The 12,772-nt window shown below is 45.8% G+C and overlaps 1 protein-coding gene across 1 annotated transcript in view; it reads left to right on the forward strand.

The window, feature by feature from the left end:
* Positions 1-12,772, forward strand: part of Armc2 (armadillo repeat containing 2) — a 111,699-nt gene that overhangs the window by 68,202 nt on the left and 30,725 nt on the right. The window contains exons 10-11 of the mRNA XM_028769076.1: positions 4,750-4,895; positions 10,003-10,102. Coding sequence (XP_028624909.1) covers positions 4,750-4,895; positions 10,003-10,102 — 246 coding nt within the window. The remainder of the gene's footprint in view (positions 1-4,749; positions 4,896-10,002; positions 10,103-12,772) is intronic.

The following is a 12,772-nucleotide window of genomic DNA, read 5'->3' on the forward strand; positions in this document are numbered from 1 at the left end:
CTCCCTCTTCCTTCCTTCTCCCTCCTCCCTCTTCCTTCCTTCTCCCTCCTCCCTCTTCCTTCCTTCTCCCTCCTCCCTGCATTCCCTTTTCCCTCTGGGTTTCATTCACCCAGCTACCAGCAACTAAACACTGAAAAGCTTTAAGAAACAGACTATGGCAGCCCTGGGGAGGCAGAGGCAGGTGGATCTCTGTGAGTTTGAGGCCAGCCTGGTCTACATAGTGAGTCCCAGGGCATCTGACACCCTCTTCTGGCCTCTGTGCCCACCAGGAACTTACATGGTGCATATCCATACACGCATACAAACATTCAAACACATAAAAGCAAAGAAATCCTTAGGAAGTAAGAGCATAGGAATGGTACACCAGAGGAGCTCTCCGTGGGAGAAGGGGCGTGTGAAAGCTGTATATGTGTGTGTGTGTGTGTGCATATACACATATAGATATATACATACATATATATATATATGTGTGTGTCATATATGTTGACAAAGGATATATATGTATATAATGCATATAAAATATATGTGTACATATGTTGCAGAGGGAGAGACTTGAGCAGGATGCTACTGGCACAGAAAAGAGGCCCTGTCTAGTCACTAAGCCATCCATGCAGAGCAGTGGACGTAGCTGGGCCCTGCATGTGAACAACAGGCTGCAGGAGTAGTTGAGGAAGACACACTGAGTGAAGGAAGTAGTCTACAGAAAGACAGGGGTCAGAAGGGGACGAGCATGTGGTCTGGAGGGCCGGGGAGGGGGGAGATGCAGGAAGGAATATGGACACATAGATGGAGAGAGGGAGGCCCTGTAGGGTGTGGATGCTCCCCCTTCGTCTTGGAGACCAGGAGAGGGTCATTGTGGTTTGATTGAAAGCCACCCCATTGAAAACCTCCCCACAGAGAGAGATGGCAGATGGTGTCTGGGGGGTGGGGCTATAGAGGTTGGCAGTTGATGAAGTTGTGGAAGAAACGGTGGTGGCCAGAGGAAGTGTGGAAGGAGTGGAACTTGTATTTTGTATATGTTTGTGCCAGCCTTGACTCGGGGCTCAGTGTCAAAAAGACAAACACAGCACATGCTCTCCCTGAAGCGTAAGGCCCAGAGTAGACAGGCAGGCAGAGCCCAGCGGAGAGCCCTTGTGGAGTCTGTTGCAAGGAGGTACACTTTTTTGAGTGATTGGGAACAACCAGGTCACAAGATCATGCCACTGAGTCTTATCCTGGGAAAAATGGACACAGCCACCGGGGCTTCAGGTGGCAGACAGCAGAGGGCAGCGGGGACTCTGTGGGCCTGGGAAATACTCGCGATATCATGTATCTCACCCTTCCAAACATACGATGTACTGTTTGCACCTCTGCTCCTGCTTCTGGCCTTTTGGGAGCTAGGGGACAGGATTTTACCCCAGGCTAGCTCTACCTTCTTATGTAACCCATCTTGATGCCAACTCACAATCCTCCTGCCTCAGCCTCCATGGTTGCTGGTATTATAGTTGTGAGCCATTATGCCCAGCCACTGAGTCATTTACAAAAGTAACCCTGGAGCAGAAGAATCGTAAAACTTTTAACTTTTTCTAATAGAGTGGAGAGGGATAAGTTAGGGTTTGAATAAGAAGAAATAGCTCCGAGGAAAACTGCGACCCCTTTAGATGGAGGTTAGTGAGGGAGCAAGGTGACTGTTCCAGCCATGGGACAGAGAAAAGAAACTGTCCTCACACCACAGCTGGAGCCCATGCTCCTGGCTCCCATGGGCTCTGCCTGCCCTGGGGAAAGACGGGAGTCAATCTGCCGCTGATTCTCCAGGCTCTTGGGGGCAGGGAAGGGTGGATGAACCATCCTTTAGACCAGTGGTTCTCAACCTGAGGGTCTTGAACCCTCGAAGGACTCTTACACAGGAGCTGCCTGAGACCATTGGAAAACACAGATACATTCCGATTCATAACAGTAGCAAAATTACAGTCATGAAGTAGCAATGAAAATAATTATGGCTGGGAGTCACCACAACTGAGGAACTGTGTTAAAAGGTTGCAGCATTGGGAAGGCCGAGAGCCACTGCTCAGGACTGAGACAAACCAGCAGTGCTGTTTCTAGAGGGGGATGGGAAGGGCTGGCTCAAAGGATACCTACGGTCCATTTTACTGCAGCCATGGCCTGGAATTCGTAGGATGGCCTATTATTCTCACAAAGACCCAGGCCTTAGCTTAGTAGATGCTAAGTAGATGGAGGGCCATGGTCTGCTGGACCATGTGCAAGTAGTTTATTTCCCTGCCGGCGTCTGTGATGTCAGAGCTTTCAAGGAAGAACTTAGGCGTCAACTACCAGTGCTGTGAATGTATTCATTTGAAACACTTGCAAATTTCCTAGGTTTATATCAATTGTAATATGATCAATTGTGTTTTAATCAGTTATATTTAACTTCATTGAAACAAAGGAAAAAACTAATCAAGGGTACCTGTCATCTCATTAATACTTTTGTTGTTTATTTGGTTTGGTTGTGTTCTGAGAGAGTCTCCTAGCCCAGGCAGGCCTTACACTCTTACTGTAGTGAAAGCTAACCTTGAGCTCCTCCTGATCCTCCTGTCTCTACCTCCAAATACTGAGATTCCAGGTGTGTGTGGTTGTCGTTGTCTTTAAAGGTGTACTGTGCCTACAACAGTGCTTTACTTTTACAGAGAGCTTTACAGCACGCATAAGCCATTCCTACACCGGTACAACCCATACGTCCCACCACCCAGAAAGTAACCAGGGGAAACCCTGCTTCACTTCCCACTGACAAGGAGAAGGCGCAGCATGAGGGACTGCCCTAATCATACCTCAATGGGGAGAGTGACTCAACTCACAGGTCTATGCTCCCTCCTCTGCACCCTTGGGTGAAGCACTTCAGTAGGGGTGGGGACAGGCCTACCCTGTGCAGTAGACACTATCGACCTCCACATATCTAATCTTAGCTCTCCTTACCTCACCTTGCCTCACCTTAGCTTGCCTCAGCTCACCTCAGCTCTCCTCAGCTCACCTCAGCTCTCCTCAGCTCACCTCAGCTCACCTCAGCTCACCTCAGCTCACCTCAGCGCACCTCAGCTCACCTCAGCTCTCCTCAGCTCTCCTCAGCTCTCCTCAGCTCACTTCAGCTCACCTCAGCACACCTCAGCTCACCTGAGCGCACCTCTCCTCAGCTTACCTCCCCTCACCTCACCTCACCTCAGTTCACCTCTCCTCAGCTCTCCTCAGCTCACCTCAGCTCACCTCAGCTCTCCTCAGCTCACCTCAGCTCCCCTCCCCTCAGCTCACCTTGTCTCATCTCTCACAATGATAAAACAACTAGTCAGTAGCATCCCACCATGAGGAAAATGTACTATGGGAGGATGAGAAACCAAGCCAGGCTGGAATTGGGGGACCGAGTGACTTGTTGCAGCACCTTTCTGTGAATAGCATGGAGAAAGATCACACTGAAAATGAAAATCACTAACTAGACAACAGCGGGGCAGTGGTGGTGCACAACTTTACTTCCAGCACTAGGGAGGGAGAGGCAGGCATATCTCTCTGAGTTTGAGGCCTGCAGGGTCTACAGAGTGAGTTCCAGGACAGCCAGGGCTACACAGAGAAACCCTGCTTTTTTTTTTTAAAAAAAAGCAAACAAAACAGAATTACCAGACAACAAAGCAGCTGTTACAAATTTACTGAGTTGCCCTCTTCCTGACCCTCAGATCAAAGCTCAAAGTAGAAAGCTTTCTTGAAAAAGCTTTTAACAAAAACTATGACAAATTTGTAAGAACTCAGCATCTCCCTCTTTGAATGAAATGAGATGCCGGGTGGTCATGGCGCACGCCTTTAATCCCAGCACTTGGGAGGCAGAGGCAGGCAGATTTCTGAGTTCGAGGCCAGCATGGTCTACAGAGTGAGTTCCAGGACAGCCAGGGCTACACAAAGAAACCCTGTCTCGAAAAACCAAAAAAAAAAAAAAAAAGAATGAACTGAGACTAAAAATCTTCATTATTCTGGGCTACTTAGAAGAATTTAAGAGAGCAAACTCAGGTGCAAGGACGACTGTACTCCCAGCTTTGGGGAGGTAGAGGCAGGAGGACCAGCCACAGCTACATAACAAGTACGAGGCTAGCCTGGGCTACACAGGAGCCTGTCACAAAACAACAGCCACACCAACAAAGAATTTAGAGGCTAGTGAGATGGCTCAGTGGGTAAAGGCACTTGCCACTAAGCCGGGTAGCCAGATCTGAGCCCTGGAACTCACTCGATAGAAACAGATCTGACTCCCACAGATGCTCTCTGGGTTCTACGACTGCTATAGCATATGGGTGCCTCTGCCCCCGAAGATCCCTCTCTCTCCTGATACAATAATAAAATTTGAAAAAAGAATTTGGAGTGGGAAGGTTCTCATGTGTGTTACTCTGTGTTTATGACAGGGTCAGTCAAAGATGAGGATTTCTCTAACTCTGAGGGTTTGGTAAATTATTTACCTAAAAATGTTAATATTCTATCTCCATATCTTTGTATTGGTTCATTTGAGACCGTCCCTTTGTAGCTCAGGCTGGCCTTGAACTTGTGACTGTTTCATCTTGATAGTGGAAATGTATTCCACTATTTCCACTCACTTAGGCTTCTTTGTTCTTGTCTCCTGCTGGACACAGACCCCTCCCCCCTCCCTGCGTGGGGTGGGAGTAGGCTCCTGGGAGGCGTGGGTCACCTGTCCTTGCTGTCTTGTTTTAAGCTTTAAGAAAATGACGTGCACACACGTTCTCCTAGACAACTGCTACCTTGAGAAACTTGGTCGATTCGCCGCTGACGAGAAGCAAGCTCCTGAACATCGGGGCCTTTCCGCATCTCTGCACAGTGATGGAGCAGCACGTGGACGACAAGGACGTCTGTACCAACATCGCCAGAGTCTTTAGGTGGGTAGACTAAGAAAATATCTCACTTAAAACATGTGTAGTTGTTAGTTTTTGTAACCTCGGTACAAAGCGTCTCCATCAGATCGGCCTGTGGGCATGTCTGCGGGGCATTTTCTTGATTGATATACGGTGGCCCCGCCTACTTTCCTGGGCCGGTGGGCCTGGTTTATAGGAAAAGCAGGCCTAGTGAGCTATGAGAAGCATGTGCTAAGGTCCAGGGTCTGCCTCAGCTCCTGCCTCCAGGTTCCTCTCTGAGTGTCTGACCTGACTTCCCTTCCTTCCCTCAGTAACGGGGACTATAATTCAGAAACATAAGCCAAACAAACCCTTTCCCCCCACACGTCGTTCTTAGTCAATTTATTTTTCACAGCAAAGAGAAGCAAACTGAGCAAATGCCGGCGTATATTCTGAATTCACCTCTAGTATTTGCATACGACTTGAAAGGCCTCTTTTCCTTTTAGGTTCATCTACAGACAGCACCTTGGATGTAGTTTAAAAGCCCCAACTCAAGCAGATTTCTTGTGTGACTGATGCAACCCTAAGCTTATTAATGGTCGGTCATTTAGCGATTAGGAGGGCCGTCAACTAGCCTAATCCCTTTGCTATTTTGCTTGAATATCTTCGTCGCCCCTCAGCGATAAAGAACTATGTACCACAAAATGTATCAAACTTTTTGTCGCACTGGAAATACTAATCAGGTGCTTTAATTCAAAAAGGAGACGGCTGATTCAAGCCTGGCGTGACTTAGTTTGCAATAGTTATTTTTGAAAGGTTTCTGATGGGGGCTCAATAGGCACACTGAAACGGACTGTTGGCGTGTGGAGTTCATTAGGACACATTAATGCCATGGGAAGACAGACAGACAGCATGCTGGAGGCTCTGGAGAATAAGAGCTCGCGTCTGCCACATTCTAAGGACAGTTCCCACCCGGAGCCAGGCTCTCTGCTTCCCAGGCCCGAGGCAGGAAAGAGTTTATGGAGCAGGAAAAGTGACCAGTGTCCCTTTTGATGGAACTCAACTCCTCCAGGTGAGCCGTGCCGACACCTAGGGATGGGCGGACTGTGCTCAGCGGGTGCCGTGGGTGTCTGTGGAAGGAAGGCAAAGCCGCTGCGCAGACAGGCCTGGCAGCTCAATTCCATATTACACTCTTACACGCTTGTGTCCGTTACTGGAACTTGGACTCACACACTCACAAATCACCTTCGCACTTTCTCTGACCCCCATTTGATCATCACTTGAATCTATCTAGGTTGTTTGAAAGTAGCCAGATGCTGCTAAATTCCAGCAATGCCTTTACATCACACATATGCAGGTTTTCTTCTATGTGCTTGGCTAACAATCTCACAAGACGATCCCCCCCGCCCCGCCTTGGGAATGGGGCTGACTTTGTAGTCTAAAGTCCAGTCCTCTTGTCTTATCCTCCTAAGTGCTAAGAGTATGTGCCACCTCACCCAACTTATAAAAAAACAGTCCTTTAATACAGTGACAGATATCTCCATAAGGATTTCACATCCTTTCAAGATTTATTCTTAGGTTTATGGAAATAAGTTACTTCCTCATAGGCTATACTGATGATTATAAATCAAATCAATATTCACCTATTAATTTTATATTCTGGAATCTGGTGAGCATTATGTCTGTTTGTCTAGAGATTCTCTCATGTTGTCTATGCAAGTTGTCTGCAAATGACAATGATTATTTTGTTTCTGTCAAAAATATTGCAATTCTTCCCCCGCCTCTTTTAAGAATTTAAATTTAATTAGTTTTAATTTAATATGTTGAGATAGTCTCACCCCGGTAGTCCAGGGTAGCCTTGAACTCCTGGCAGTCCTGCCTCAGGCTCCCAAGTATTGTCTGGGCCACCATGATTAGCTCCCGTCTTCTCTTTATTACATTGCTTAGGACTCTTAATATAAAACTGGTGAGCACTAGCTGTCTTCTCCTAACTTTAAAGAGTAGCGTACAGTTTCACCAGCTGAAAATAATTGCTATAGGCTCCTCTCCCTGCCCTTTGGAAACAAGATCTCAAAGCCTAGACCATGCTGGCCTCCAACTCACAGAGACCTGTCTTTCCCTCCCCCTCCTGAGAGCTGGGATTTCTCGTGGTAAGCTATTATGCACCACTGAATTTAGTTAGCTAATACATTGTTTCTGATTTTTTCCAAATGGTCAGTGTAAGCCATTACATTACATTGCCTTTTCCTTTGCCATACTATTTCTGTGTTTTCAGTTTCATGTTTATAATTCATCATAAAATGAGTGGGACAATGTAATCAAGTATGTGGATAGTGACTACTGATTCAATCAGCTAACAATTCCTTCTCTCCCTCTGTCTCCCCACCCCTACTCCACACCCACATCCCCAGAATTAGAGTCTCATTGTATGGCCAAGGCTGGTCCCAGACTTCATAGCTCAAATGGCCCTCCTTCCTCTGCCTGCTGAGCAGCCAAGACTACAGGTGTCCGGCATACGGTTACGGGCCACCATGGCTAGCTGGTTCATTTGTTCAGTGGCTGCATACACTGTCTTGGTTCCCCCTTGATTCAGCTTCAGACCATTTGATTCTCATGAGAATTTCATTTTCCCTCCTAATGCTTTCAAACAGCATTAAATGGGTCCACCCGAGCTTTCAGGGGGCCGAGGCAGAAAGATCAATAGTTTGAGTCCAGCTTGGAGTACATAGTAAAACCCTGTTTCCAAAAATAAGTCAATATGGCATGGCGGTAACTCTGTGAGAGGCCCTAGGTTTATTTTAATCAGTTTTGTCTCTAATGATACAGTTTTATTTATTTTACTTACCTGCAAATACTTGTACTGCACGTACTGTGTGCTGGGCCATTGTCTAGCTACCTCCCAGGTACTAACCAAATGGGTACCTTCACTGTCATCTTCATCTGACATAGGAGGAAACTGAGGCACGGGGGCAATGCAGCCATTTTCCCAACATCACATGATCAGTAGGTCCCAGAGCTACGGTTCAAGACGGGCATTTGACTCTAGAGCTCACACGTTTTCCTCCTATATTATGTGGCCCTCCTTGTTATTAAAATTGCTTTTCATGTTTGGTTTGATTTTTAATAACTTTATATTTCCATGACAAAGGTGTGTCAGTCTTTTTTTTAAATACTTATTTTACCTTATGAATACTATAAGTGCTTGTATGTATGTATCTATGTATATATAGCATGTGCATGCATGCATGCACCCTCAGAGGTCCAAAGAGGCTGCTTTATCTACTGGAGCTGGAGTCACAGCCTGAGCCACCATGTGGGTGCTGTCAGCTAAGCCTGGGTCCTCTGCCAGACAGCCAGTGCTCGTAACTGTTTAGCCATCTCTCCAGCCCCCAGTCGTTAGGTTTCTGCAAAGAATCAGTAGATGTATTGATCCATTTCATTGCATGTTTCCTATCCTACTCTCCCTGCTTCTCCTTACGTGTCTCTCTTTCTCTCTGTGAAGATGCTATGTTAGAGATTGTCTTAGTTAGAGATTCATCTTCTCTTTGATCTTGTTAAGGCTATTCATTTTCCTCTAAGTGCTGCTTTAACTGTATCCTACACATTGTAATTTGCAGTATTTGTTTATATTCAGATGTGTTTTTAGATTTTCTAGGTTATTTGAGATGTAAGTTACATATTTTACATAAAGGTTTTATAGTATGTGGGAAATACATTAATATATTTTAAGCTGGAAGTGTAAAACATCTCAGCCCTTTCTAGGTAGGAGCAAGGAAATCGGGAGTTCAAGTTCATCCTCAGCTAGTGAGTCTGAGACCAGCCTGTGCTACATGTAACTCAGTTTCAAAGAAAGAAGGCTGGTGAGATGGCTTACTTGTTGGGTAAAGCCATTTGTCACCAAGCCTAACAACCTGAGTTCAATTCTGAGGTTCTAAATGTGGAGGAGAGAATCAATTCTAAGGTCGCACGCGGGCACACACACACAAACACTTGGTCTTCCTGTGTTGTACAGACTAGTTTCCAAGTTCCCAGGCTAAATGGCCCCACAATTCTTAGATCCCAAGTGCTGCCATTGTAGTTGGGCACCAGCCATGTCCTGCTGCACAGTGTGACCAGAGAAGGTTGTCTGGAGGGCATCAGTGCTGTGAAGAAATGCTGAAACTCACAGCCTGGTGCATGTTGAAATTAAAACGGTAGTCATGTTTGCCTATGGACCTAAAACTTATGAAAGGTTCCTGTTTGTCATGAGCTTTTCAGTATTGTCTTTGGGGTTTGCCTGCTGTTCACGCAGCACTTTCAGCGGTGCTTGTCCTAAGGGCTGCTTTGGCTGGTGTTAGTTTTTATACCTGCCTCTGATGGGGTCCTGGCAGACTGGTGGTCATCCAAACAGATGCTGCAGCAATTTCTGAGCTCCGTTTTGAACATCCTATCTAGACGTGTATGCTGGTTAGTTTTTTGTCAACTTGACACAAACCTAGAGTCAGTCATCTGGAAAGCAGGGACCTTAATCGAGGGACTGCCTCCACACGCTTGCCTGTAGACAAGTCTGTGAGACATTTCCTTGATGAATGATGGATGGTGGTGGTCCAGCCCACTGCGGGTGGTGCCACTGCTGGGCAGCTGGTTCTGGGCTGTGGAAGGAGACAGGATGAGCACTCCACAGCCAACAAGCCAGTGAGCAGTGTCCCTTGTGGTCTCTGCTTTAGTTTCTGCCTTGGGTTCCTTTTATGACGAACTGTAAGCCATACGGTCACAGAGTTTATCACGGCAATAGAAAGCAAAGGAGGACAGTACTCCACCATACGGTCACAGCGTTCATCACAGCAATAGAAAGCAAAGGAAGACAGTACTCTACCATCTTCAAGGTTCTGCCTCCTGGGAAGCAAACGTGGGGTCTCATGCTTGCTAGACAAGTGTTTACTAAAGTCAAGTCCTCAGCCCCACTAGGGAGGGGGCTTTAGAAAGGCCCTTGCTCTGTCCTCTTATAGTCTAGAGCAGGTAGCAAACCTTTTGCTTTTCTCTGGATTATGGGGTATTTCTGGACGTCTTTTAATGAATTTGCACAGTCTGCATTTACAGTGATACTATGTGCACTTAATATTTTTGAAAATGTAGCATTTATTCTGATTCTCCCACTTGGCATTTCCCACAGCAAACTAACTTCTTACCGTGACTGCTGTGCGGCCCTGGCCAGCTATTCCAGATGTTACGCCTTGTTTCTAAGTCTATTGAACAAATACCAGAAGAACCAGGTCAGTCATGCATGCCTTTGTTTGGTGTCCTCAATGTCTGTGCACTGGTGTCCTTGTAGACAAAATGTTGAGTGAGTTTATCTTTTTAATGTATTAGTTTCTACTAGAAACTTCCTTCCATGGCCCCAGGAGGCAGTGAATACCTGTAAGGATTAAACAGAGAATAATCTGAAGCAGAAACTGCCTCTATAAAGTAGGGTTGTTATGAGAGGTTCCTGATTTGGGGGCAGACTGCAGAAGTTCTACTCTTCTTGGAGATTTACAGACTGCTTACACGAACTGTCCTGTGGTGGGCATGAGATACACTGGCTATCTCAGTAGAGCCCTCTCCCCCACTGAACTTCACCTCAGGTTTATGGAGTCAAATGGGCAGAGTGTGGCCTGTCTATCTGCATTTTAATAAGAACCATGGGCATTTAACACGGAGGCAAAAGCTTGAGATTGTCTACCTGAGATGTACCTTGAAGATTCTTTTAGCCTTTAAACTCACTAACTCTTCGATCATGTATTTTAGAATACAGAAAGTTAAAGTATTTGAAAAATTATCTATCTACCATCTATCTATCTATCTATCTATCTATCTATCTATCTATCTATCTATCTATCTGTATAATATATGTGTGCCTGAGTGTCTGTCTGTGTACCACATGCAGGCAGGGACCCCAGAGGTATTGGATCCCCTGGAACTGGAGTTACAGACAGTTGTGAGCTGTCTGATTTAGGTCCTGGGAACTGAACCTGGGTTCTCTGCAAGAGCAGCAAGGGCTCTTACCTGCTGAGCCATCCTCCTGCCCTCAGGATAAAGTAGTTATAAAATGTCATCACTTTAATGGATCAGGAAAAAAGTGTAATATGGTGTTTATATTGTAAAATTGCATACACACACACACACACACACACACACACACACACACAGAGGTGGAGACAAAAGGACAGCTGTATCAGTTGGTTCTCTCTTTCTGCCCCATGGGATCTAGGGACTGAAGTCAGATCAAGTTTGGCAGTTTAAATGGAACTGAATCTAATTTTTCTAGCCAAGTACCTCTGCTGAAAATGTCTACATTTGTCAGCTTACATTATTTTAGCCGTGTATTATTGTTCTCTTAGTGGTGAAGAAATTTCTGTCATTCCCTTACCTTAGCAAGGTAAGACCTTGCTAAAAGTCCTGGTAACTTACATTAAAAACTGACGGACACTTTTTTTTTTTTTTTTTTACTTTGTGTGCACACATATGAAAGTGATGGGGTGGAAGTGAAGAAGACCAAGGGCAGAGGCAGACAGAGCCTTGCTGTGTAGCCCAGGCTGGTCTAAAACTCCATATGTAATCCAGGCTGGCCTGTCCTTAAGGTATGCCTGCCTCAGTTCCCCAAGTGTGTGTCATCACACACAGCACTGCATTTGAGTCTTCCTCTGAGTATTTAGGCCACAGAGGCCTTTACATGAGTGCTTTGTGTTTTCTATACACTAAAATCTTTAATACTTGAGAATTTTTCATTCCAGACAATACATGAACTTGCTTAACCTACTTTAAGGTCTTCACCACATGCTGTTGACTTGTCCGTCAAGCACTGCCTAATTTAGGTTTCGCAAACTAAACTTTATCTTTGTAATCTAACTATAATCTTTGGACAGTCAATTAACCCAAGGATAAACCTTGCTATCTTGGATATTTTTTTTTTTTGCCTTTGTGGGGAGGGGCTGTGTTTTGGGGGGGGAGTGAGATGTGTGCTTCCATGCATATGCCTGTGGAGGTCAGAGGTCAGTGCCACGTGTCCTCTATTGCTGTTCATCTTATGTCTTAAGGTGGGGCTTTCAAAGAACATGGAGCTCACTGATTGGCCAGGTCGGTTGCTAGCAGGACACCCCCCCCCACACACACCCCCCATCCAGTGCTGGGATGGCTGGCATGTCACCTCACACAGCTGTTGGTGGGGGTGCTGGGGACCTGAACTTGGGTCCTCATTCTTGCAATGAAAGCATTTTATCTATCTTCTAAGCCCCAGGAGTTTTCTTTTTAACAGAATAAAAAAAGAAAATTTATTTTATAATAGCCTCAAAAGAGATCGTCTAGGTGTTATATGCTTTATTTTGTAACTGAATTTTATGGTGTTTATAATTCTATTCGACCACCATTGTTATTTTTACTGCAGTGTTTTGGTCTTGGGTGACCTGGATGACTTGCTGGGGCAGATCTCTTTGCCTTATGTTAGGGTTTTTAGGGCCTGGGGGGAAGATGGCTCAGAAGAGAAAATGCTTGTTGCATAAGCACCAGACCTGGATTTGACTCTCCAGCACCTACATAAAAGCCAGTGTGCACAGTAGCCCCTGCAGTTCCGGTACCTGGGAGGCACAGACAAGGAATGCCTAGGGCTAATCTGGTTCCATGGACTGAATTAGTGACCTCTGGGTTCAGATGAACGAGCCTATCTCAGTATCTAAGATGGAGAGTGACTGGGGAGGAGGGTGGATGTTCCTTTCTCATCAAGTACGTCTGCACACACTTGAAAACATGCATAAACACCACATACATGCACACATGTATCACAAATACACATCGAATATACACATACACCACACACACGTACACCACATACATACCCCCCCCCACACACACCACATACATACCACACACACACCACAAACACACACCACAAACACACACCACAAACA

Source organism: Grammomys surdaster, unplaced genomic scaffold (assembly GCF_004785775.1).
Source record: "Grammomys surdaster isolate TR1022 unplaced genomic scaffold, NIH_TR_1.0 190, whole genome shotgun sequence".
Lineage (NCBI taxonomy): Eukaryota > Metazoa > Chordata > Mammalia > Rodentia > Muridae > Grammomys > Grammomys surdaster.